The sequence below is a fragment of the Scatophagus argus genome, chromosome 14 (genome assembly GCF_020382885.2).
Source record: "Scatophagus argus isolate fScaArg1 chromosome 14, fScaArg1.pri, whole genome shotgun sequence".
Lineage (NCBI taxonomy): Eukaryota > Metazoa > Chordata > Actinopteri > Scatophagidae > Scatophagus > Scatophagus argus.
The window spans coordinates 3,242,787-3,270,670 of record NC_058506.1 but is presented as its reverse complement, the minus strand read 5'-3'; the positions used below and the strand labels follow the sequence as shown (position 1 = coordinate 3,270,670).

At 38.3% G+C, this 27,884-nt stretch overlaps 1 protein-coding gene and 1 long non-coding RNA gene across 2 annotated transcripts; one reads left to right on the top strand and one right to left on the bottom strand.

The window, feature by feature from the left end:
• Positions 1 to 1,467: 1,467 nt before the first annotated feature.
• LOC124071243 lies at positions 1,468 to 3,425 on the top strand. Its single transcript, XR_006845308.1, has 3 exons — positions 1,468 to 1,589; positions 2,484 to 2,553; positions 2,893 to 3,425. It is a non-coding gene; the product is annotated as an uncharacterized LOC124071243 (long non-coding RNA).
• Positions 3,426 to 15,409: 11,984 nt separating this feature from the next.
• bhlha9 (basic helix-loop-helix family, member a9) lies at positions 15,410 to 17,855 on the bottom strand. The gene has a single exon (XM_046411749.1). The coding sequence runs from the start codon at positions 16,968 to 16,970 to the stop codon at positions 16,098 to 16,100; it is 873 nt and encodes a 290-aa protein (XP_046267705.1). The 5' UTR covers positions 16,971 to 17,855; the 3' UTR covers positions 15,410 to 16,097.
• Positions 17,856 to 27,884: the final 10,029 nt, after the last annotated feature.

Sequence of the window (27,884 nt, the reverse complement as noted above, 5' to 3'; positions counted from 1 at the left end):
AAATGACAGCAACTCCCTTTTTTGTCTGTTGTGAGTGTTGTCTGTGCCACTTTGGATAACATCCTTGACACAGGATGGCCTCTCTGGGTCTGGATCTGACTTTAATGAGGGCCACTTGGTCTGCAGCGGCCATCTCATTTAACTTAAATGAGGGAATTGCAATTTGACCTGCAGCTCTCAAATTTTTAAAATAAAAATTTAATCACTATCCCAGCTAGAAGAAAGTCATCATTAATTTTTTATTAACTCTTAGTTAACTAATTGTTAATTGTTGTTTGGGGAGGAAAAGAAAAAAGCTGAAGCTCTATGTTATCAGTGAAAAACTCTGACTAACTGTTCATTTGCACAATAAAGCACTTGTGGAGTTTTTATTTTTAAAACTTCAAAAACAGAAATACCTGAAAATGTGAGGTTTAGCCCTCCTCTTGGACTACTGCAGTAGAATTCATAGAATTCATTCAAAAATACAATCTGAACAGCAAATGACCCAAAAGTATTATATGATCAACAGACCAATAATGACATTAATAGCCAGCCAGTCCTTTCATTCATTTTGTGTACCGCTTATCCATCAGGGTCGCGGGGAGCTGGAGCCTATCCCAGCTGACTACGGGCCAGAGGCGGGGGGCACCCTGGACTGGTCGCCAGTCAATCGCAGGGCCACTGATGCTCATAAACATGTATATCACACACACCTCGTGGTGTGGTGCTTGATTAAGTTTACCTGCAATTCAGCAGGATGATTTTCAGCACAGATTTTCATAAAAGAGCTTTAAATAGGTCTGATACTTGTAATGCCATGGAAATGTGTTCTTGACAAGCCTTGCCCTGGTCTGGGTATTTTGCAGGCTTAACTTCAGCTCAGGCCTTTAGTGCTACAGTAAATCTGTCAAACTAAAACACAGTGTTTTCTCTAAGGTTCCACCCACAGTGGTTTCTATGTGATGCACTATGAACAGTAGAGCACATCAAATTCATTACCAAGTTAATTTATTTAATCATTTATCACCTATGCTATCAGAGTACATTAAATAAATTTAAGCTAATCAAAAAACAAAAAAGAAAAAGATTTTCACCCATCTCAAATATTTGTGCCCACGACCTGAAGCCTTTGACTAAAGTATTCTTTTTATAAAATACATTAGCAGGCCAGAGTTCTGTGTGATTCTTTGTTTTTCAATTTTACCTTATCAAATGTAGATGAAATGTTTACTCATTCTAGCTCTGTTTTTGGTCTCCATCAACTCAGAAGAAAAATATTTGCCTCTGTCACACCGTGGTGAGGTCTTGTCTTGTTTTGGGTTTGTGTCTCGTGATTTCCTGTTTTGTTTTGAAAAGTAATTGCCCTCTTGTTTCAGGTCACTTGTCCTTCCTCATGTGTCTCCAGTCTGATTGTCTCCCCGATTACCCGATTGTGTCCACCTGTTCCCCATTACCTCCCTGTGTTCAAATAGTCTGCGTTTCCCTTGTCTTGTGCCAGTGTGTTTCGTCTGTGCATGCTCACTTCAGCCTTGTTCTTGCCACAGCCTTGATTTTTGCCTTGGGCTTCTTTCCTTTCTTTTGCCTCTGCACCTGAGTGATTTTGTGCTGTAAGTTTCATAGATTACGATTTATTCATAGTATAGGATTTGTTAATTTGTTTTCCTTTTCCTCCGTAGGAGTGATTTTTTGTTCCTTCTTAGATTTATTTAGTAGATAGATTCTCCTCTGCATTCAGAGTGATTTTTGGTTCCTTGTAGATTCTTCCTTCCTTTAGTTATTTGCTTCCTGTTCGAGTGATTCTTAGTTTTAGTGATTATTGTATATTTCATTTGTAATTTTTCATAGCTCTTTTGCTATCTCTCTTCAGAGATTAATAGATTTCATAGCCGCGCGTCTTCTTGTTGAAGACGTGCTCAGGTAATTTCCTAGCCTTTTGATTGGACACTCTGTATGAGGTATCACCAGGCTGCTTTTGCTTAATAAAGTCAACTTTATTATCCACCTTCTCTGCATCTGAGTCCTGCCTGAGCCTGACCGTGACAGCCTCTTTAGCTGCTAAATGCCAAATATAAATACTTGTGCGATCCATTGTTATATAAATATGGACAGAGGATGTAAATCATCAGTCAAACATGAATAGTTCTTAAAGCAGATTAAGTCGGATCACATAGCATCTAAATGATTTTATGGGAGATTTTCATCCAGGATCTGTTTTTCAGATTCACTCAAGACAGGCTTTTCACACTAAATCCTGCTTCTGCTTCATTTATGAAACACCACTCTGGTTTGCTTGGACGCTTGGAATATTAATAAATCACTTCCAGTGCAGAATAGGAAAAAAAAAGAAAAATGAAAACATAACAGCCTAACTGCTCTGTGATGACACCTTTTGGAAAAAGTTAGGCAAGAAGCCCTTTAACCCAATACTGAGGTTTGTCCACCTGATGAAATCTGACCTTCTCTGGTTGTTGCACATTTAAAATTTAACTGATGTTTTGCAGGATCCATCCATCCATTTTCTATGCCGGCCTTGTCCCTGCAGGATCACCAGGGGGCTGGAGCTGACAACAGGTGAGAGGCAGGGTACACCCTGGACTGGTCGCCAGTCAATTGCAGGGCCAATACACAAAGACAGACAAGACAGACAAACTCAGCAGAGAAGGGCCCAGACCCAGACTCGAACCTGGAACCCTCCTGCTATGAGGCAACGGTGCTAACCACCATTCCACCCATGTTTTACACAATGAACTTTTTGTTTTGTTTTGTTTTCTCACACAGAGATCAACTAATAATTAATTTAGGAGAGTCACTGCCTTTACTGTGTATATACTAATATATAAACTTTATTCCCAAACTTTATTTATTCCCCTTTATTCATGATATTATGTTTGCACTTCTGTAATTTGACAGGTTTTCTAATACACAGCTGGCTGTCTGTTGACCTTCTTCACACTCTCCTGTTTGTAGTGTTTCCAGCTTGCTCTCTTTGTAGATATTTATCAACGTGTCTCACTTTGCTGACATGAGTTAATGTGTTATTTTAAGTCAGATTAGGCTTGCAGGGCCTGATAACACAGTAAATTGCCCTTGTCTTAATGAGCCAGTTATGCATTATATTGTCATGAACAATCTATTATGGAGAAATCTCAGTATCTTCATTAGTGTGTTGTGCTTTGTCTAGCATTATTCACTCTGAACATGCAGACAGTAATCTGTTGATGTGATGCAGGCACTTTCTTTTACCCAATTTCTGTACTCGGTTCTATGTTCATGTATCATCATAAAGTCATTCATGCAGCTATACCAAGTGGCTTTACTGATATTATGAGATTTAAAATGCAGATGTAAAATTGAATTTGTCGTTACACTTGAAAAGCATGATGGGGTCCAGTACAGGTTATGACTAAATGAACAGTTTCACAATCAAAATTGACCTCTTCCCTGTTGTGAATAGTCACCTTCATTTTGTTTGCCCTCTTGGTGCCCTCACCAACATTGGCTTGCTATTTATTATTTGAGCATCCTGGATTTTTCTAAAACGGAATCCTCTTTTCAATGCTTGAAGCTATCCTTTTACTCAGCAATTGAATTGTCTTTCAGGATCATTGACTAGTACGCTTACTCTTTCTCGAGAAAACAATTTGACATTTCAATAGAATCAAGCAAGCAAAGCACATTAGTTCTGCATCATGTACATTTTCAAAGGCAGTTACAGAACAACAGAGGCAAAAAGTGAAGTGATGAAGCAGGAAATCGCTCCCATCTGAAATGTTAAATATAGTACGTTAAGTATTGTTCAAGCTTGACTGTTCACAGACATGAGACAATGTTGCTTTGTTATGAATAAAAGCAAGGTGATTTCAGCTGTAATGCACAGTACACCAAATAATAATAAAAAATAGCAAGTATTTTATTACTTCACCTCAGAATAGTGCTCATATTACCAATAAAAAAGAAAGCTGGGCTAGTGTAGTTGTGCAGTCATTTGTTTGTTTGACCTTTCTCACAGCATAAATTTTGAAGGAAAAGCACAGATGTAATTAATAAAATTAATAATGGCGTCATTTAATTTAAATATCCCAGCAAGCCAGCACACAATGCCAGGTCCCTGAATGGAATTCCACAATTAATCATATTAACTTGCACCTACCTTTGACAGGCTGAGTTGTCTTTTGTGAGGAAGGTCCATAAGTGGACATTCATGATGCACTGAATCACTCAGCAACTCAAAGAACTCATAGACTCATAGAAATAAACAACATAATGTTCGGTCGAGAGGCAGTCAGTCATCTGCAGGTTCCAATTAAAGTTTACAGAGGAAAAGCTTGAACAACAGAACGCCTTTTTCACAGCAGATATTTTGACATGTCACAGTAGGAAAAGTCTTGGTGTAAATGTTAATACGACAGCTGAATTCCATTTGGTTGCTTTAGTTGCAGAGTCCTGCTATTGTGCATGCTGACTCATTGTCACTTGAATAGAACAGAGCTGTTGTTAATGTTATAGGTAACACTAATTAACAACTGTGCTTTTCATACTAAGACAAGGCAAAAATGTCTGCTGTGAAGATGGCCCATCAGTTAACCTTCTATCAACACAAACACACCGATACTTACAAAGACAGACAATGTCTAAACCATAGACGAGTGTCCAGAGGAAGAAAAGAAAGTGCCGAAATAAATGCAGTAAAAATAATGCAATACTGAAATATAAAATCACAAGGTCATGACACAACTCAGTTAAATAATGCATGAACACAATATGTAAATAATGTACACTGGCTCCTTGTGGATTACAATATGAAGACAACTACAGCATAAAATTGCACTTAATTTTTTAGAAGATTGGATTATCTAAATGGTGAAATTCATCAAAAGCAGGATTGTACAGGGCGGATATCAGTATGTATTAAAACCAGGGTTGGGTGAGATTACTGCAGATACTGAATATGGCCTTTTTTGTAATTAGTAATGTAATACATTAGTTTTAAAAAGACACTCTATTACCTTAGAATGAGCCCTTTATATCTATATAGGTTGTGATCCATTTTCATGTAGCCTAAAATGGATAAACCAAATACTGTCTTTAGAGATGTTTTTGTCCACTGTACATTCTCCTACAAGCTTGAAAAGGGAGAGTGAGGTGAGGGGTATTAAGTGAGTTGTTGCAACCTCACAACTAGATGCTACTGACTCCTACAGACTGGTCCTTTAAAGTGAGCAGCCCACCTTTTTTTATGATTGTGTCTTGAATGTCCACAGATTGTTTTTTTCTTATACCCATACACATAAAAACCACACAATTTTTTTTCTTTTTTTTTCTTTTTTTTTTACCTAGTAAAACATTTATTTTATGTTTTTCTGCCTCTTTGCCAGACTTTCTCAAGCAGCAACCTCAAAACATACATGAACAAACAGACACCAGTGTATGTACTTAGTACATATAATGCTTGAATAAATGTATTTTTTAAACTCTATCACTAACTTTAACATCAGCACCAGCCGATAACCTGTAAAGGAGTTCAAATTGTGGATTGGATTGTGGAATGTGAATTTTCATTTTTTTTTTTTTTATCTATGGAAATACCATGTCATCAACATTATCAAAATAAAGGATACATTAATTGCTGCATTTGTTGAAGTTTTTTGAAGGACAACCCATCCATCGTTGTAAACAAGGCAATGAAAATTTGGTAAGCGATTTTTTTTTATTATTGATTTATAACGTACAATGTAACACAAAATTGTATTTGATAAAAACGTTAGCTGACCAAATTGTCACGCGATTAAGCTGTGGACCTACATGCAGCTAGCTAGCTAACATTGATACCAAATGTTGGAGAGTAGATACAATAGTTCCAAATACCTAGTGGTTCATAAAGCTGTTGTGCTTCAGTAGCTGAAAAGGTAAATGGTTGCCCCTTTTGTCTTCTTTCTGTTTATAACTCATTGTTATTATTATTGCTTGAATTAAACTTAAATTACAATGAAGTTCTCAAGAAAAAGACTTGGTCAAAAAAGGTAATAAATGAGGCAAACCAAAGTTTAATGGCTTATTCCAAACTTGTTTTCAATATAAAAAAAGAAAACTGAATTTTCAGGATGATCAAAAATGTTTCTTAATCTTGTAGTAGGTGGTGTTCATGAAACATTCCTTCTGTTATTAAGCCATTTTTCATTGTTATCAAAGTGACTTGTCATTTACATTCACACTGTGGAAATTTACACTAGATTGCTCAGTTCACTGATTGCCTTACAGAATTATAGATTAATTCCCTGTAGAGCACAGCTTTGTGCATTATTCAAACTTTTACAATATAATATTTGGGTTTCCTCGTGCTTAAGCAGAGTAAATATAAAAGCCTGTTTTGACTTACCATTCCACACAAAACTAATCCATCTTTTTTTGACAGTTGGGGTTCAATTCTTTGCCTTTATCATATTTTCTCCTTCAGTAATTGCCTTTTTCTTCTATTCCTCAGACTCAGAAAAGGGAATTGATTAAATTGTGAGTCCCAGTGGCACAGAAGGAAAAAAGAAAACCTCAGTCAAAGAAAAATACAGTGAAGCCCCAGAGGCCAAGTAAGTCTGGCATATAATGTATCTTTATATATGACTAATGACACAACTTCTTTTGGTATTCTCATTACAGCTGAGCCCTTTCTTACCTCTCCCAGAGGACACTCAGACTATATGTGTATGAAAATCTATGTTGCTCTGGAAGACATCATCTCAGGTCCAACATTCATTTGACCTCAGGATGTTGAAGTTCAATCAGTGATATTAATTTTCTTCCTTGTGACTTTGACAAAATGGTTTCAAATAAATGGTTAGAGGCAGCTAATCGAATACAAGAGGGTGTAATTGCTTGGAGAGCCTATTAAAGCACAAACATGAATTTCATCTTATTTACACCTTGTCGTCGGTTCCTCCCTGCATGTCTTCCCTGACACTTCTCTTCAGACCCTCTAGTCCTTCTAAGCTCACTCTCATCTGTTCTGACACTTCCCTATCAGCCTCTGCTCTCATGGAGGTTTTATAAACCAATTTCCCTGGGAAAAAAAATCAATCCATTAGAGGTGGATTCCAAGAAGAGGAGAAAATTAAATAATTAAAGGTGCAGCAGTGAAAATAGCTGCTGAAATGAGCCTGTCCAATTACTTAACAAGGTGTCGTTTTACATTCCTGAGAGGTGGCCTTGTGTCATGGTACAGATAACCTCTTAAAAGACCAATTTACTTTTCACAATTATTTAGACCCACTCTATTAACTAAATTACCAACTTTAAGTGATCTAGCCTCTGTGCACCGCGTGAAGTTGTTAAGACTACAGCGGGCTACACCCACAGCATACCAATGAGTTTACCTTAAAGTGGACATATTGGAAAAACGTCTTACCATTTGCAATAAATCAGCCAAACTTTAAATTGCATAAGTAAAAAACTTTTCACAAAACTATTCTCACTTAAATTCCCATAACTCCAACCGTGTGTTGAAATTAAACAAGACAATAAACAAATATTACACAGTCTGACATCTGTCTGAGCGAATGATTGTATTTTAGTTAAATGTGTAAAATGAAAGTGCTTCACTGAAAATGCCATGAACTGGCATCTCAAAAACCATACTGTGTGGACTTCATTCAATTCATTGACCTTTGAGTTAATAGGCAGTGAAATGTGGAAAAGGGCCACATAGACGTGTACAAGCTGTCAGTACGTGAGGCCAACTTGTGAAACTGAAGTTTTTCTTGTATTATTAATTGCCCTATGAAGTCTGTAACCTGCTGTGTACATGTATATATTTTAAAAACACAGAAGGAAGGAAAGAGGTTACAATAAGTTGTAAGAAGTGGTGCTGTAAAGACGGCTGCAAAATTACTCTGTCTCCTAAAACCTCCAATGTTGGTTGGCTGAAGTGGTCTCAAACAGTGGTCTCTTGCTTGGGTCAGATGTCCAATATTTAAAAACATTTAATCTAGGTTGGAATTATCCAGACTTTGTAATACAGTTTTTGCTTTCCCAGTTCAAATTGATCTTGTAGGTTTTGTCCTGGTTTTTTAAAGAATTTTCAGATAGGATCATTTGAATCTAGATGCCACAAGATCAGGATTACAGAATTGGCAGTTTTTGAACAGGCCACCATATGTTAGTCAAGTTAATACCACATTTCACTGAAACAGAACAGGAAAGTGTTAAATCGGTTTTCATAGCAGCCATATTCATTTATCTGGGCCAGATTTATATTACCTGAGTGATAAGGCAGAAAAACAAAGGCAGCGTGATGTGTGCTCCTATTGGTGTTTACTTTTTGTATCAAACAAATTAAAAGTTCAAGTGGAAAGTGCTGCAACTGCAGAGTGACGGTGGCCTAGGAAGGACATACTGTATACTGGCTCACGAGGGATGTTTGCACTGCTGGATACATTGATTAATTGTATGATTAAAAACGTGTCTTGTTTGTTTTAGCACGGACTGTGTTACTTTAATATGTAAGCATTAAACAAAAGTATGATGAAATACAGGCCATTTATTCATGTCTCTACACCCAACTAGAATTCTACAACCATCATTTGATCTGTGCGTAGGACCAGATTACCATATCTGTATCCCAAGTTTTTAGAGTCACGATTACATCTCCTGTTGCCAAGGATAACTCTGATATAGATTGAAGGTCTTGAAATACTGTGCTCTGATGAGAAAGTTAGCTCATATACATGGAAGGTGAACATATTATAGAAAAGTTGATGTGACATGCATGAGAAGTAACGCGTCAGTGGTTTGTAGAAGTGCCAGCTTTTCTCATCAAAGGTAGTTTCATTTAAACAAGCAGCAAAGGACAGGTCAAATATTTCCTCAACATTTCTACAATCCATGGCACTTGAAACAATGAGTGCAGGAAATTGCTGACATTATTCATCCTTTCTGCCTGGCATCTTAAGATGTTAGCAAGTGCCTGCAGAAAATAACTTTTTGACATTTGGGGGTGAAGCAGAGGAAGCAGAGGAAAAGCAGAAATCGCATTCTTTTTTGTATTATGTCCACTTGTATATCTGTAAGCCCAGTGTGCTCGCTATCATAGTTTTTGCAAACTAACTTGTGAAACTCATGTAAAACAGCAATATTCCTACAAATGTTGATAATAATAATCACGTTAATTTAATTAAAGTGGTTTGAAGTTAATGCAGGCCAAACATTGTAGCAACAACTAATGATCTAATAATATAAATACACAATACACACTTACTGTATGTCAGAACAAAAACAGTAGATGCTTTGAAGTCCAGTGAGCAGCTCAGCAGCCTCTTTGTACCAGATCTAACAGAGCTCAAACCAACTGGGATATGGGCAAATTAAGACTCATGAAAAAGTACAGGCCAATATAGATAAACCACAGCATGGTACCCGGTCAGACAACTGGGATTTCTTTTCACCTACTTATTGAGTTCTGGGGAAGCTCACAAGATATGTGTGCGTTCCAACAACAGCTTGCCTTGCATTGATTCATGTTCCACATACGGTACAGCTCGCACCGGTAGAGCCAGTCGGATGGGGGAGCTGTCGCTACATATCTTCTTCAGACATGTGAAGCTCCAACAGAAATATAATACTCCTGCATAGTGAACAGGTACAGGTAGAAATAAAATCAGCAACACTTAATAACATATGGAAATATAGACAACACAACCAAATACAGAAACAGGCTGCAGATGCAGAATAGAGAAAACAAAAGTGAATACTAAAAAAACTTTTTGCAAAACAAAAACAATTCCAAAACCTTTGCTGTGTTGTCTGCATTTGAAGTCTGTTATTTTATTTTTATATATGGATGCTGCTCATGTAATATGGTGCTCTCTTTAAGTTTTCTTTATTTGCATGTTTTCTAGTTGCTGTGCATTGAAGTTTCAGGACTACCTAATAATTTGTTGGATTGCTGAATTTTCACTACCTTGCAAATTTAGTGTTCCCATTATTACTGACAGTTCTGAATAATGTTTCTTACAGCACAAGCAGTCTCAGCTTTTGCTGAGAGGGCTCAACACAGAGATCTAAGGAGTTCCAGTCTGGATGTAGACATTTTGAAAGACACCCCTGATGTTTTTCAGCCTGTGTTTTTGTCAGATTTTCTCACTGTATTTATGACGCAGGTTTAATTGGAACAGAGTGTCCTCAGAGCTCCTCAGAGCTGAATATGAGGATTCAATGGGGAAGCTGAAGGCAGCAAACAGAAGGAGGGGGGGAGTGAATGAGAACGAAAAAGGTTGTTTACATACTGTATAAAAATACATAGCCAGAACTGAATAAATAGTCTAAATATGACACAGGATGCTTTCTCTCTCTCTCACTCTCTCTCTCTCACTCTCTCTCTCTCTGTGTGTGTGTGTGTGTGTGTGTGTGTGTGTGTGTAATGTGTGCATACAGCCAGAATAGTAAATGTCATCAAATTTCTCAGCCCCTGGTTATTTCCTGCTGCATATCAACAGAAGACTGAATAGCCTTTTTTTTTCTTTTCAAAGCAGATAAGCTACTAGCACTGGCAAATGAAGAGAGCCTGAATTTAATGAAAAGGCAAAGATGCAGGTCTTGGGACTGAGGCAAAATCAAAGCTAGAAACTATATTAGAGAGCTACGCTATTTCAAATTCATAAACCAAAGGCCTCCTCACCTTGACAGCCAGGACTGTCACCCTCTATTTTCAGTTTATCCCTGTGTGTCTGTAACCTCAGTGTCAGCCATGCAAGTTATCCGCAGCGGATTGGGAGATGTGTCACCTTTGTGCTCTCCTGCTACAATCTGCTGAAGCTCAACTGCACAATTGCTGCATTTGTGTGTGAGGCATTACAGTTCAAAGGTTATCTCTTCCTTTCTTTTCTCTCCAGGATAGCATAATTACTGTGATATCTAAATGTAGTCTGTGTTACACATTAGCATGCACACCGGACAGATCGTCGATTTTCACTTGAAACTCCAAACTTGACCACAAAGTCATTATAATCATTCAGTACACATGAACCTATTGCTAAAAGAAAAATATATATTAAGTCAAAAATGAGCGGGATCGCTGTGGCATCAGATGGGCTCAGCTTTTAGAGCTGACACTGGTTAACAGGAGCGAGGCTGTCAGTATGCTTCTTCAGAACTGCTTGTTGGATGATCAAACAGCTTTGGAGAGCCCGTTCCCCCACACTTTTCTGAAGTTGGATTGGGGGTTTATGTCTGACCTTTTCTGTAACTTTCACAGACTGATAATCTGACATTCACACCGACTTCCAGCAGTGATTGGCTGCACGGAGGTGAGAAAAGAGGTCTAGGTCTCCGGCTCTTTTCTCATTCTCAACACATCTGTTTCTGTCACTTGTCATGTGAACAACTGAGTCTGTACTGTCAATGTCCTCCAAGAGGGGCTGACTGAAACAGCGTGTTCTTATTTCCCATATTAAAACAATATTGCGATGATGAACAGAGTCGCGCTCTGCCTTTATGTGGAGCATTTCACATCAGGTGATTTCCAACATGGATGGACAACACGTTGGACAAACTGATTCTATTTGAGTGTAACCCTAGCAGTAGACCAGCAGTAGATAGGAATATGGAAACAGCTAAATGAATTGGGTGCAGGATTAGAACAGCATTTCTCCTGCTGTCTGGCCAACAATGTTCCTTGATGCGATCATACTAGAAATAAATTTCGATTTAGCAGAGAGTAAAGTTTGGAGAGCCATCAGTGTGATATTTGTCAAGGCTGTAACAGGTCCATGAATGGATTTTGAAAAGAGATTGTACGTGATATACTCTCTAGATTGTGTATTAAAGGAATAGCATATGAGGGAAGAGGAGCAGTAGAGCAGTGAGTGCAGCTGCAGCACTTTAAGGCACAGAGGAAGTGACTGAATGGTGAGAGTCCAGATCCTTGACCCGACTTGTAACAGACAATTAAAAGTACGTTCTTATGCCTCTTTTCCATGGTGACACCCTTGAACGTAATAGCTGCAAATTTGTTTAGGGATCTTTTGTGTAATTTATGTTTGTGTAACTAATTAGTAAAACAAACTGAGAGTACAGTTGTAATATTTCCATGTAAAGCACTGAGTTATGCATCTGTGTGTATTATTACTAATCTGTCGGTAATGAATGTGTTTTGTTTTATTTTTAGTACAGTGTGACTTTCCTTGGTGTAACACTATCCACTTTTAACATAATCTACTGCAATGCTTTTTTTTTTCTCCAAGTGTTATTTTATCTCATCTGAGAAGATATGTTCTTGTAGTTCAGCACCAGCAGGAAATTAAAACCAAAGAATTTTCATTTAGTGGCAGAAAGAGAACGTTCAAAACTGACTGAAAGCCTGCAATATTTCCATCTGCCCAAATTTGGGTTTGTAACATCAAATAAACTCTTGAAAATGATCCCTTAAATCCCTACAGGAGACTTATTTGGTTTCATCTTTACATGGAACTGATGCTGTGTGCATATATTCCTGTGAAATGTATGATAATGAACTCACCTGCACAACAGTCAGTCATGTTTTGCCTTTTATTTGTTTTTTCATTGAATTCACAGGTTTTTATTTCTTACCACCATGTATTCGATGAATGAGCATGGAGCTTAGGCCCCTGATTTGTTTCCTGACTCTGCATGCAGTATAGCAAAGCTCTGTTGTCTTGTCTCCATCTAGTGTTCAATAGTGAAACTGTTTTAAATCCAATCCGATCAGTAAAACAAGACGCATCCTGTCTCATTGTCAGAAAAGGGCAGAGATAACACTTAATGAAACGACTGGGTCAAGAGTTTTCTATATTTAGTGAGGATACAAATTTAACAAATAATGAAAGAAGAATAGAAGTTGAGTCTTAGTTAAAAAAAACTGCAAGAAAATGTGGCGATGTTGGCCTGTAGCTTGTGAACCCTGCAGCTGTGGCTCTCATGTGAATGTTCTGTAGACTTGGGTATCCAGAGAAAGTTTCAAATCACTTTTCTTTTCATTTGTCATTCCTCCAAGAAACTCTGGAAACATATTTTCAAGTCTCTTGCTCATTTGTAATAACGATGTTGTAGGATCCAACTGGTAACGGCTCATACTGAACCATTTACATATGCGATTATTTTTATCAGCTCCATTACTTTCAGAGAAGAATCTTCACACTGAGTTTATTGTGAGAGTTTATTGTGATTATAAAATGTTATCATGTTTTTTGTGACAGTTGATAGTTAGGTGGTATGTGCGTTATCCTTTGTTGTCTGAGTAATCTGTAATTAAAAACAAAAAGAGTTTTTAACATGTATGTAGTACACATATGAAGACATTAGTCTTGTGAGGTGCATGACAGTGGTACATAATTCCTTAGCTTGAGCAGCAGTTTTATTGTTTGATATGTGATTTTGCATCGATTTGCTATATCCTGAGAGTTCAGCTCAGCTTTGAAGTATCTCATCTAATAACCATCTTCTTTCTTTTATGCTTAGAACTTTATTTAATGTCAGACAGTCGTAATTCAGTTGTGTTGTGTTTGTACATTTCATGAGAACTGAGTCCTCTGGCACTTTTACTTCCTTCACCTTCAACAATGATGTCATAGCAGCATAGTGTGTTTGTTTGTGCATGCCTGTGTATGTGAGTGTGTGGCTGTGTGTGTGTGTGTGCTTGGGGAGCAGGGGGGTGGGCACAGTATGTAGAGCATCAACATGCATCTACACTCCACAGGCTGACTCATCCCCATATATCATGCAAACACACCCTCACTTCTTGGCACTATTTCTCTCATGTTTGCTTGTTTTCTTTTCCATCAGTTTGGCAGCGGAGGGTGTCGAGGAGGCGGAACAGTCTGAAAAAAAGATGCATCACTGACAGGCTCAATGTCAGAGGAGTGAGGTAAATCCTCAGGTGAGTCACAATTCAACATGAAAGTTGACCTGTTGAAGCACTTTTCTGCACAGATGCTTGACAAAGTTGTAGGATTCGTGTCTTAGTGGATCTGGATCTCTCACAGTCAAATGCATTCTAACCAGCTGAACTATGGTAAATAGCTTACACATGTTCATCACAGTTTCACAGAGCTCAAGGTGCCATCTACAAATGTTTAGTTATGTGTGACCAACAGTTCAAAATCTCAGACATCTTCAGTTTATTCTCATGTTAGAAAACACAATAACAACAAATCCTCATTTTAAGATTTCTGAACCCAGATAAAAGATTCATCAGTGATTTCTTTTAGTCACATTTGCACTGTTTTGAAAATACCATAAAAATAAAATCAAACCTCACTATCTAGTAAGGCTTTTCACATTTTTATTTACCTGATGTGAAGTGTGATTTTGTTTTTGCAAAATAAACCAGCGACAGAGCTATGGAAAAATGTGGCCTCAGCAGAATTGCATGTCAGCCCACTTTCACTCTGAAGCCTCTCCGGGACCCAGACGAGTAGATCAACTGGCACTGTAGTGAGTGGAGATGTGTTTTTGTGCCAAAAAGGGAGGAGGAAGAGACATGCCGTCACTGAGTTCTGTCAGGCACACTCATCTCTGACTGGTGAGTCAAAGTTTTCTAGTGATTCATGTCTGTGAACAAGCTGAACTAAAAGCTAAAAACGTAGTCGTTCTACTCCTTGTTCTCACCACCTATATCCTCCTCTTCCTATTATTTCACTCCTCCTCTCCATTCATGTCTTTGTCCGTATTGCCTTTCCTTCCTGCCTGCTAATTGTTGTTGTACCACACCATTTATTTCCTCACCAAGCCTACAGTAGTCCTCCCTGGGCCAACTCCTTTCAGCAGTGTCTCGGGGCCCCTGTTGGAAGACCTCCAGGATGTTCAAAAAACTCTCACACACCCAATTTCACCTGCGGGCCAGTGCAGCCCGACAGGGGATTTCACCGCGCTGATGACGGGGCACAGTCTTCCTTCCTGAGCCCACATAAATCTGTCTGTGGGCTCATCCTATGGTCTAATATTAAAGCTGTTTTCCATGACATGCTGCTCAGCAGGAGAGGGAAAGCTGTTGTTGACTAACATGAGCTGGTAGGGCCAGGAGGAATAATTGTGGTTAGAATTTACTCTTCTTCATCTGCACAAAGTACTGACCTATTGCTAGTTGCAAGTGAAGATTTTGTTTACTGTTGTTGCAGAGCAGTAGTTTTAACTGAATTTGACTTCTGTGCAAAAAGCAAAAAGCATATTATGCAATAAGCAACAGACTTTCCATACCCTTGCTTATCGAGTTTTCATAGCGCACACAATGGCAGTGTTGTCCTTCTTGTCGGCTCATGCTTTTATTTAACTTTGTGTAAAAAGCACCTTGACTTTTCTTCTCCAAGGAAAATGACAGGAATGGACTTGTAAGGACATATTTCAACTGAGTGAAGGACCTCTGTCATCTCAGACTCAGAATGGTAAAGGCTACCGACCTTAGGCTATAATCAAACACACACACAATCACACAAAAACATGCATGCATGCAAAGACACACTCAAGCACACACCATTTGTAACGTGTGAACCGAGGCATTTTTTCTATGAAAGGATGCATAATAAGAAGCATGTAATTTTAACATTTAATTTTGAAGTTTAGACACATCCTTTACAAACACCCATGTCTTTTTTATGAAATACAAAGAATAAATACATGAACAAATCCTCAACTTTGGGTTTTTCCATAAGATGCACTAAACATTTCTTGAAGAAAACACAGATTAAGCGCTAGTTACAAAACAGTGTAGCACATGTGTAAGCTGTCCCAGTCTACCAATTGTGGTCTTAATCAGTTGCAAGTGTTAGTGTTTCCTTTACATACCACACAATTAGTAATGTAACATCATTTCCAATATTTCTGCTTTTGCATGAGGCCAAAAGATGACAATTGAGCAACTACAACACATTTGTGCAGGTGACTTATTTACAGTAGTCCGTGAAACAATCTTTTACAACATTCTGTAGTCTTGATTGCCATTGCACTTTTTTATATATCTGTTAATAACATTATGATGACTCTGGTCTAAAGTAAAAGTTTTACTGTAATACTGAGTTGATTGCAACAACAGAAACACATAAACATTTGTCCCCCTGAGGTCATGTTCACCACCATTAACAGCAGTCTTCAGGGCTCACAGTGGTGGTTGCACCCTGTTACAGTATGTCAGAGCACAGAGTGAGGTTATGCTCTGGCTCCTGCAGGTAGCTCACCTGCCAGGGAAGCCCCAGAGCTGAAGTAGGCTCCACAAAAGTGTCCATGTATCTCTGAGTGCAGGAGGCCCACATCCCTGGCTGGTATCCCAACCCCTCACCCACCTGTGGGTATCTCAGTGGACTGGGCGGATGGTCATGTGGGCTGCCACAGTGTCCGTGTGAGGCATAAAGCTGTCCCTCAGTCGGATAACAAGGGTAGTGTGGTGATGGGGGACATGATGTCACAGTGTTATCGATGTAGACGTGTGACTCCGTTGGCAGCCTGTGCATATGAGATCCTTGTTGTGGCTGCAACTGGTGAGAGATGGACGCGTGCCAAGGGATGTAACTCTGGTGCTCCAGACGAGGAACTGTTACCCTGGTCTGCTCAAGGCGAGATGTTCCCACTGTGACCGGCCCCACAGATGACCTGTTGCATTCTCGATGGGTACAGGGCTTGTTGGGGGGGTTGGAGTTCAGGAATACTGAAAGAGCAGAGATGCGGTTGATTGCCCTCTGTAGTGTGGCAATCTTGGAGAGCCTTTTGCCACTGAGGTCATGGTTCAGAGCAACACGTAGGGCATTGAAGGCCTGGTTGTAGTCCATGATGCGTTTTCGCTCACGGACATTGGCAGCCATTCTTCGAGCTTTTGAGCGGACGGGTCGATTGCGCTTCTTGGTCTGGCCTTCCTCTGGGTCACTTGGGGTGCTGGTTGAGCTCTCACTGTCTTGGAAAGACGCCTTGGGACTGCCTTCGTCCTCCCCTTGGTCCAACATGCCAAGGTCCAGCTCCTCCTCAGAGAACTCTGATCCTGCGACACTGCTGCAGCTCATTGTGTCAATAACGTGGACACTAGACGAGTCTTCGTACTTTGCTGTTGTAGTGAAGAATCGAAGCTGTGTAAATGCAGTCTGCGTGGAACACTGTTTGCAGGCTGTTGCCGCTACTGAACACACCTGTTGAACGCTCCTCGGCGTGTTTGTTGGGCTGTCGGTATCTGCCGCTGTGCCGACAGCCCAGGTATTCTCCTCCTCTGACACCTCTGGTGCCTTGTGATTACTTGTACCTCAAGAAGACAGGCTGGCCTGCTTTTTAAAGCTCTTGAAGTCACATGGTACAGTCACCTGTGTGGAATGGTGCACTCTCTCTCCCTCTCCAGGTTTATGGGCACCCTCCAGGCAAATGGCACTGTCACCTCCTCCTCCTACTCTGACTCGCCCTCACATCCCTTACAGGATCTTACAGAAAAAGTTTCAACACTTCATGTCAGTGTAAAATGTACGCAAAACATACTAATTATTTGGAAATAGCAATTAACTTCAGACTTCCTTTAACACCTTCGTAGAAGATTTGATTCAGTTGTTTTTTCACTCCTATAATCCACCATGTGAGACTTTCCATGAGTTCTGTTACTGCTAGTTACTCTTTATTATCATTACAATTACTTTCTTTAAATAGAACAGTGGCACTCGCACCGTATGTCTGACAAATAATTATTTCTTTCCCTGCACAGAATCTCTTGTGCCACTTTTAACCATTATTAGCAAGGAAGTGATATTCATCTGAATAAATGTTCTGTGAACATCACTCTCAGGGGCATTTCTGACAAATTTCACATTTTCACATTCACCTTTTTCTCGGGTGTGGGAAGAGAGGAACCTTCTTATCTACCATAGGTTAGATTTGTCCTTCCAATTAGCTCACTCTAGAATGGCGATTCTCCCTCTCTCTGTCTCTCTCTGCTCAGGTTTAAAAGCCATGTAATTTAGAGTAGCTTCCCTGGAACCCATACCCATAAATCAGGCCTGGGCAGCACCTCAGGACAAGAGCAGAGTGAGCCTTAGACTTCAAAGAGAAGGGGAAAAAAACAAGGGCAAATATTTTACAATTAGAACCTGCAATTTCTGCCGGTGAAACTATCGATCTTTCGTAATCTCTGAAGATGTGATTTCATTTGATCAAATTTAGACTGTTGCCACACTAAAATACTCGCCCAATTTTAATAAATGTAAGGTGATGATTTAGTTTTTGATTTTTGACTTTCTGAAAGACCTTCTAAATACAGAAATGGACTCTCTTTTATTCAGCTCCTGAGGAGAGGAAAAAGGAGTAAAGACCTGCATCCACATCTAAGATCTATGTGTCAGATATTATGGTAGACAGTGAAAGGTGATTGCACTGACCTTTAGCTAGGCTTCTGGCCAAGTGCAATGGGTCAGGTAACTAAAGGGCAGGTCCACAGACACTGAACTGGGGGTCGTTGAGAAGCATTGCTTCCTTCCTGCCTTCTTCTTTTTATTGTATGTGTTGCGGCTCTGAGACGCCAACCTTTAAAGCAATTACAGCACACAGTTTCAGCTCTAAAAGCACAACTATTGATCTGAGGTGGGAACATTTAGGCTAGCCTGCTTGGAGATCGAGGAGATCAGCAAAGGCTGGACATGGATTATTCACTCATAAACTTTTTTTGTATTACAGTCAAGAGCAGTTTTTGGATCTCTTTATACAGAAATGTGTAGGCATTTTCTTATATTACATTTACAGTAAACCTGTTATATTTGTGATAAAGGAAACATATTTTATTTTTCCTTTGAAACTTGAACACCCGGACCTTAAAGCCATTGATTAGTCAACATTGCATTCCACAATGTTTTTTGTTTAAAAAAAGGCAGAATCTCTATCATATTGAGTGGTCGTAAATGTTAAATGCTTGTAATACTTTTCTAGTCTTCCAGCTCCCCAAAATGCTTTACAACACTTGCCATATTCAACCATTTATACAATAGGTTTGGACAGGTTTACAGATTTGCCCATCCGGTCTGGTGTATGAGCTTAAACCAGTTTAATTTCAAATTTGTCTGGAGAGAGCTTGCAGCATGCAGCTGACAGTTAGCAGGAGCCCGGGATAGTTCAGTGCCACAATGTGCAACATTCACAAGACTTCTTCAAGACTTCTTTTGGTGCACGTTATGCCTAACATGCACCAACATATATACATACTGTGCGTCTAACATTATGTTACACACTAGATTACTTTAGAATGATGCACTGTTTTGATCCGTTCCCTTTGCCACGGTAAAGTTGCTGAAATACACTGACAAGTCAACGTGTCCTGATGAGCAGAAAGTGAACAGAAACTCTTCATTTTATTACCAATTCTTTTTTTTTGTTCAACATTTTCAGAAACATTCAGTTGAAATTGAGCTACAGCGAAGTCTTATTTTATGTTAAACTTGAAAAGTTGAAAAGTTGAAATGATGATGAATCATTTTGTTTGGTGTTGCTACTGCACTTCTGTTTATGAAGTCAGCTGGAGTGGCAGTTAGTCAAACTGGTTTGAAAACTGAACATTTTTACACTGACCCAAGCCATACACTTGGTGGAGGCTGCTGTGCAAGGTGCTGCCAGAACTGATAAAGCATTTAAAACCTTCCATCTAAAGTACCTGATAGATAGAACGATATCGCTATTCCCCAGCCAGGAAACGAACCATCAGCCTTCCTCTTGGGAGATGACCTGTATACCCCTTTAGTCTCAGTGACCCAGCATTCACAAGCTCTGACCCTAACTTGAATATGACATCTGAACCATCTGAAATCCTCATGACACAAGGAAAGTTCATATCAAGTAACTTCAGTTGAAAAATAATTCTTCCCATTAAAATGTAATAAATAAAATTGCAGTTTGCAGACAAGATTTTAAAATTATTGTTTAGGTCAACAACTGTAGCTGTGCAAAAACTATAGTTCTATATATTCCAAATTATTAGGTGTCACTGCATGTTGTTTTATAGTAATTAAAGCTTTACAAATACACCCAAATAGTTGAACAACGATGATGATGTTGAAGCATTTTGTTTGTGTTCAGCCAATAGTCAATTCCTATGAAGCTGTAAAGTAACCGCTTAACTCACTGTACTTACCACACCTTTTAAGCAACCCTGCTGATCTTCTTCATACCTTAATAGCTAAAAGTGTTTGAAATGTTAAGGCCATGCCACTCAGCTCAAAGTGCGTGGGTTTTATCGCAAGCTGTGATTTATGGCTTCACAAACATGTCAGATTTACTGCTGTGCTGTAAAGAGCATGAAGACTACAGCCTCGGACTCTCCCCGTCCATTCATTTTTGACAGGTGAGAAGACACCAGTAATTATCAGCCGCCGAGAATAAATCACAAGATTTTATCACGCAGCTCACCATGCCCTTGATGAAATAACCATTTTTGAGCAAAGAGAACCTGTCCAACACCGCTGAACCTAAGATTTGTAAATCTCCTGCTCAAGCCCCCATAATGACTGGTTGTTAGCCATTTGTTATTAGAGGTCTGTGTGCCAAACGTTATAGATGTATATTTCCAAAGGGGTAGTTAGGGGTAATAAGTGAGTAAGGTCTGGGTTCGCTAACCTTGGCTTTGCAGTGGTATGTTAATGCATGTTTTTGGTGTCTGCTATGGAATTTTCTCACCTCAATAAAAAGCTTCCAGTCAAAAAAAAAAAGGTTATGTTGTCTCTGCCCCTCTAATGTTTGTCACATCACAATCCTTTAGGATAGTTAATGTCTGTAAAAATCAATGTTATCATGTGTACTACCAATCTGTGGTCATTTAATTGCAGTTATTTTATTTGCCACACTCGAATCTATTTTATTGCAAAACACTGTGTTGCATCTTTGGTCAAGGAAGGGATTTAATGTTTTGTTAGTATTTTAACTTGATTTGATGTACTTACTTTCATCAAATGACAAAACTAGCATGAGTTTTCTGTACGTATCTACTTACTATGGAATTGAAATTTGAAATCCAGGAGTTCCAACTATTGTTTGGTTCTCTGGGGTCTGACTCGTGTCATTGCAGGACAGTTAGCTGCCAAACAGATCTCTGTCCATCTATCATTTATGATCTTTGTCAGCACCAAATGCTGCTTGTCATGGCCAGTTGTCATAGTCCAACCAGTGAAGGAGATGATCAAGCCTTTCCGAGACACAATTTCCTTTGTGGCAAATGAACAGAGTGAGACTTGAAGTCTTTAAAGGTCATTTGAATCATGAATGATCTGAACAGAAAATAAAAACCACAACAACAAAAAACAGCTTGTCACTCTGATATGACTTATAGTCAGATATGGTATGAGCTGTTGTAATCTGTCAACGCTCTTCTTAAGTTTTGGTGACAAGGTGAGAGAGTGTCTGCACCAGAGGTCTTGTCTAACATGTTAAAAACAAATCAGCAAGCCCACTGACATAGCAAATGTGAATCATTCTGTCTGAAATTACTGGCAATTACGTATAGTTGGCTGCTGTAATCCCTTCCAGTGTGCACGCCAGCTATAAAATCTCAGTTGTCAGGTTCAAACAATGCCCCAGGTATTTCAGCACACACAGCTTGACACTGAAAGTGTTATTCACAGAATACCTGTCACTGTGTTGTCTATTAATCATAGAAGTGTGCTGGAGTTTATTCTGAAACATTAGAGATGTTTACTGGTCTGAGAACTTTGACTTATTGTGACTTATGGATTTAAAAAACTAGTAAAATAGGTGGTTGCTTTTAAGAAAAAAATATTTTGATCAAGGCCTAAATGTTGTGACCCTTTTTCCATCAAGCTCTTCATCATACCAGGATACGTTTTTCTGGAAAAGTGATACAACTGAACATGATAATGATTAATTTAGTTCTTCTTCTTTATTATTTATTCAATGTTGGAACACGTCAGCTGATGATATGATGATGATTTAGGATAATGAACAATTTTCAGGTTTATTCAGGTATAACCAGTGGATATCTAGATGACTGATATCTAGATCAAGACTTCGTCTTTGAGCACTGGTTATTGTTTACAGTTTAGTCAGTAACTTGAAATGTCCAAATAATATTTTGGCTGATTTTGGTCTATAGACAAATATTTGCATATGAATGCAGCTAAATTAAATAAATAATCTAAATCATCAGATAATAGCCAATGGGTTCCAAGAGCCATTTATAGCCAGTGTCTTCACCTCTTTTGCTCTCCACACAGACTGTTCACCTGCATGTCACTGAAGCCTGCTCCAACATGATTGTCCAGAACAACTCAAACTACAAATGAACTACAAAGGGAAACCACGACACCTCAGTTAGCAACATCTTGTGGCTTTCATATGCAGAAGTCTGTTAGATTACAATTAATCACAGTGATACTTATTGTCACTTTAATAATTGGTTTAGTTTTAAGTTTACTTGTTTGTTGAATGTTAACCGCCACATAGTGATAGTTACCATTTGATTAATGTGATATTTTTGTTTTAGTCAAGACAAGCTGGTTGCTAAGCAGAGAAATAGCACATTTCACATTTTTGGGTCACTAAAAATCCTGTACTCTCTAATTTGGCCATAAGCAGAACATTACTATAACCTCCCTTCTAAGTGATTTACACGCTGTAACAAAACCATGCAAATCTGTCAGTACTAATGTCATGACATGTTTAACAGTTTCCTCCACATAGGAATGTCAGTATACTTCCTCCTCTGCCCTAAATACTTGAATCATGATATGAATCAATTGTTTTTACGGAACAGTATTTACGATAGTATCATATGTACTGGAAATGGGAGGAACTGCTGAAAAAGAAGTGTTTTTATTGCCTTGCAGTAGGCAGACATAAAGCTGTTCACATGAGCCATATTTCATTTTGCAGCATGCTCAGACTGAGGTTAATCTTGGCAATTTATCGCAGCCTTCTGCCCAGCAAAAAAATAAGTACAGAAACAACAAAAAAGGCAGCAGCGTATGTTCATAGTGCATTCCTTCCAGAGAGGAGTCAGTCATTACACTGGGTTATCATTACAGGGTCCATTTGGAGTGTTGGAACATGTGGTCAAGGTTAACTGTCTGTAGGCTAGTTCCCACACAACCCACAGTAGTTAAAGTTACCCTCTGACCACAGAAGTGGTAACAAAGTATCACTGCAATACTATGGTTAAATGAGTCTAATAAGTTTACGACACTCTCTTAAATGGATGTGTGTGAAATGTCGGCTCGTAGGGTCACAGGCTGATTGACGGTTGTTGCCAGTGGCACATAGAATCAATAAGTGATTGGCAGAATGGATTACATAAACATCTGATTGAAATGAAATGATAGCTCGATGGTTGAAAAGGAGAATATTTGTTTTGGAACCTAGGAAAGTTATCATCAAACTTAGGAGTTTGGTCATTACATGGTCATTGATAATTGCAGCTTTACTCTTCAGGTCAGTCCTGTGGAGGTCATAACCACGTCTAGCCTCTGGCCATTAACCCCCCTCTCTCTTTGGAGAGAGATGCCTTATGTGCTACATGTCTGAAGATGTAATTAGAATAAATCTGCTCTGTCAGAGTTGACTTTGACCTCATTCAATCAAATTAAGCCCAGAGGGATATCTTAGAAAGGACCAAATTATTTGGAACAAATCTTCCATCAGTAATTGACCACAGTTAGGGCTGTTTCTGGAGTTACAGGATAGCAAGACCATTTTTTAAGTCTGTTTTAAAACTATTATCAGATCCTCATGTGGACATTTTGCTGTCTGTATCAATTCTTCCTGTTCATAGTGGTCATTAAATGATCCCTTTGAAATGTACCTTCAGTGTAAGTGATGGGTGACAAACTCCACAGTCTCACTTTTGTTGTATTTTACTTTTTTGTTTTGTTTTGATTTGTTTTATGGTGTAAACCTGTAAATGTCACTCCCAGCTAAATACCACTAACAAAAAGCTGCCCATGACATTCTAATGATCTGCCAACTATTATCAAACATATGCACACCTCCTGACCCGTTTTCTTCCTTTTAGTAATAATAATAAAAAATACAAATACTGAAATAAAAAAATGCATGATTTCAAGTGACTCCCTGTCAAGTGACAGGGAGAAAAATTCTATCCAGAGAAAAATATTTACACATGGTGCACATACAGCAGAACTGAAAAATTGTGAACTTGTCCTTTAAATTCACATACATCATTAAACAGATACATACTGAATAACTGGGATCTGTCTCAATGGGCAGTGATCCAAAATTGTCACACATTGCAGGTATTCCTTCCTTCTTAACTGCATGAATGATGATGGAAAACAAATCATTTGTTTTTAGTCAATTCAGACAATACTGTATTGCACTGCTTGATAAATCAAATCTTTTCATTTGTTTGATGATTAAACAAAGTGGAAAAGACAGCTAAGTAAAGCTCATTTCCCAGGCTTTGCTTCTGTTTTAATGTACATATTTATGTCAGGTGTAGAGAGCTCATGCTACTTTAAACAATCAGCGTCTCATTGGTCCATCTGTCCAGGTAACCTTTATACCTCACTGTCTGAAGAAAGAAGTGACTGACAAATATCTGTCTTGATTATAAATATTTTCACAGTTGCTCTTAAGTAAATATCTTGACATAAAGAACCAATTAGGACACAGGTGAGACCATTCCCTATCCTAAACATGAAAGGACTCTTCACTTTAATGTGTAAAAGATAATCCCATGTTGCTTACATGCAGTGAGGAGCACAAATGTTCATCACTGCATTCTTTCCATTTGGCCCTTGGTGAAGTCCTAATTTGTATTTGTGATCCTATTGATAATGAGCTGGCAAGGAACTTTTGTAGAAAGGTTGCCCTCTAGTGGCAAAAAGATCACACACAAGTTTTACAACTCTTCTTATTCCCTCTTATCTCTAGAGTTTGGCAATTTTTGAAATGATACTTTTATAAGCTGAATATTAAACAGAGCTTCTGGAAGTTGAAAACACTAGATGAAATAAAAAAAATGTTGCAGTCATATTTCTAGTGTGGTTCACTAATCACTCAGCACTGACAGAGAAATAAGGGGAGGTTTTGAGACAACTCAAATCAGTTTTAATGCTGTATGTAATTACTGATCATATCATATACCAAATATAATGATACCAACCAACATGTATAGTACTAACTAATAATTAAAAACCAGGAAGAAGTTTATGACACATCCCAGATATTGTACAAATGTTTAGTAAGATGCTGTTATTGAGTCACTGAATGGTGGTTATCATCATTCTCAAACATGTAGGTCAGTAGGGGTCAGCAGGTAACAGTCTGCTATCGCTTTGAATTTATCCCACGATTAAGTAAAATGAATAACCAGTTCATGTTATTGTTGTCCTATGACATTGGGATATGCTTCCACTTTATATGCTTCACTACAGGGTCTTGGACCTTATGTTATCTTAAGTGGGCCTAAATTAAATTTCTAAATAAGGTATGAGTTCAGTAATAGTTGACTTTAGTTTTGGACTGGTTGTCCTTAATGTTAGGGTATTTATCTGGGAAGGTGATGGGTAGTCTGTGATGCCAAAACATGCCCACAGGAAGAGATTTGACATAATGGTGAAAATGTCTAATTATAATCATGCACAAGAAGTATTTGTAAAACAGTGGATAAAAACATCACCCTTGATATTGATATGATTCATTCAATATCAGAATCTGAGTCAACAACATCTGAAAAGAGAACCTGTTGGATAGCCTGGCACAAGAGTCAAAGAAGGTGTTAGATAGATAGACTCAGCAGACATCTTGACTTCCCAAAGTTGAAAATATATTCATGGTGCTCTCCATGACACGTGTAACTCAAGCATAATTTACATATGCACAAAGAAAAATAATCTCAGAAAAATTAACTTTAACAGAAAATGAAGGTACATGATAATGGCAGCACAGCCTCATCTTCAGTCCACCAGCAGCAAAAGCTCTACTCCTTATATAGGGTAATCTGCACACCTATACTGCCTCATCCAATAGCACATTTACTGCAGGTAAACCTACACAGAATCCACATAACCAGAAAACCTCATAGCGTTATAAGACTCATTTCAGTGCTCACAAGGCTAATAACTGACCTCATCAAATGGATAATCTACACACATTTTAAGCAAGTTCTCAAAAAAACCAAATTAGACACTGCCACCAAAGAGAAACTCCCTTCACTTGGTTTAACCCGGTGATGTCAGTGTGACATCACCAACACTATGAAACCAGGAAATGCAAGGCAGGCCTGCTTTTTTTTTAAACCAGTTCACCTGCATGGTGGGTCTGCACAAAAGAACAATGGCAAGTATGAACAAAGAAACAAATAACTAAACAACAGAGAAACCTGCTACAAAATAAAAGTAATCTTAAACTAATATATGGTTAATATACTAATATATGTGTTTGGTTTAACTTATACCTATGCTTTTTAAAATATTTAAAGTCATAATAGTCCCAGAGTTTCTCAGCTGTGAAGCCAAGACTTCTTGTGGGGTCAGTTGTTATGCTGACAGGTTTGAATGATTTCTCAGACTTTACTTTACTTAGATATTTTTTCAATAGAAAGAAAAGATAAAGGTGGAAAATTATGCTGTTTGTCCCCATTTTCATAAATAACCCTTTTGGAACTTCATTCATGCAACTGCAACTAAAATTTAAACTGTACTATATCCATGGCAAATGCAGGCAACAGTCTAACCGCTCTCATCCTGAGTAAATAAAACAAAATGAGGAGACATGCTCTAAAAGATTGAAAAATTCTGTCCTTATGTGTGGCCAAGTGATGATGAGAAAAGACTCATTTTTCTCCTGTAGGTGGTGTGAGTACACTGTGTTTGAGATAAGATAAATTATTATGGTTACTATAGCTGCATAAAGCTAGAACGTATTTTTTCGTTGTAGTTGGAAAATCTGAGTAGTGGTGTTGGTGGACCATGAGTTTGGTCCAGATGATACTGAGCAACTACTTACCGGAATCTACATTTACAATTTACATTTTCTATGGATGTCCATGATCTGAAGCCATTGGCATTATATGGTGTTAGTGTCATGTTAAACCAGCACCTCAATGATAAGCTGTCTCCAAAACAAATTAAACTAAAAGTTGCTATAAATAGTCATGGTTCTCAAAAGAATCAATTCTTATTTTTTCGTGATACACAAATTTCCTTCCTTCAACTGTTATTATAATCCACTGTCATGAAATTTTGTGAGAACCTTTATGCTCCCAAAGGGACAGTACTTATTTGAATTAGCCTGTTTCTTTGCCAGTTGTGCATTAGGGAATACATGCATCAGTATGTTTGTTACGTCCGACACTTTCCCAGGTGTAGTGTGTAATGGAAATTGCACCCTCTAGTGACTGGTAGTGGGATTGTTACTTGTCAAGTTGCTGTAAAAACACTAGCAAGAACTTTGCAAAGGTAGTAGAAATAAAATTTATGATTTTAGGGCCATACTTTAAGGACACTGAGCAAAGGAAAAGAGACGACTATGTTCTGAGCAACACAGACACACACATTTCCCTAAGATTTATCCATAGAACTAGTAGCAAGGCTGCTTTACTTTGTATTTCTAAGACCAGAATCAGCATATACAGTGAATATTAATTTATATAATGATGGTTACTTTTGCTTACCACACTAGCAGTCTGACTCTAGGGATAACAGTGAGTACATTTATATGCATGTTAGTATCTTGGTATTGAGTCAGGACGTGGTGTTTACATGTAACATGAGAAACCCTAACCCTAATCCTATAAATTTTTTAATTAATTAATCTCATGATTCTTTTTTTTTTCTCGATTAATGGATTGATCAGACAACTAATTTATTGATTAGTTTAATGATTTTTCTTAGAAAAAGCTAATGGAGAATCTCTATTTCTTTGGTACTTGTTCACTAATCACTGGTAAATGTAATTTTGTACCAGTGTGGGGCAAGGAAAATAATTGA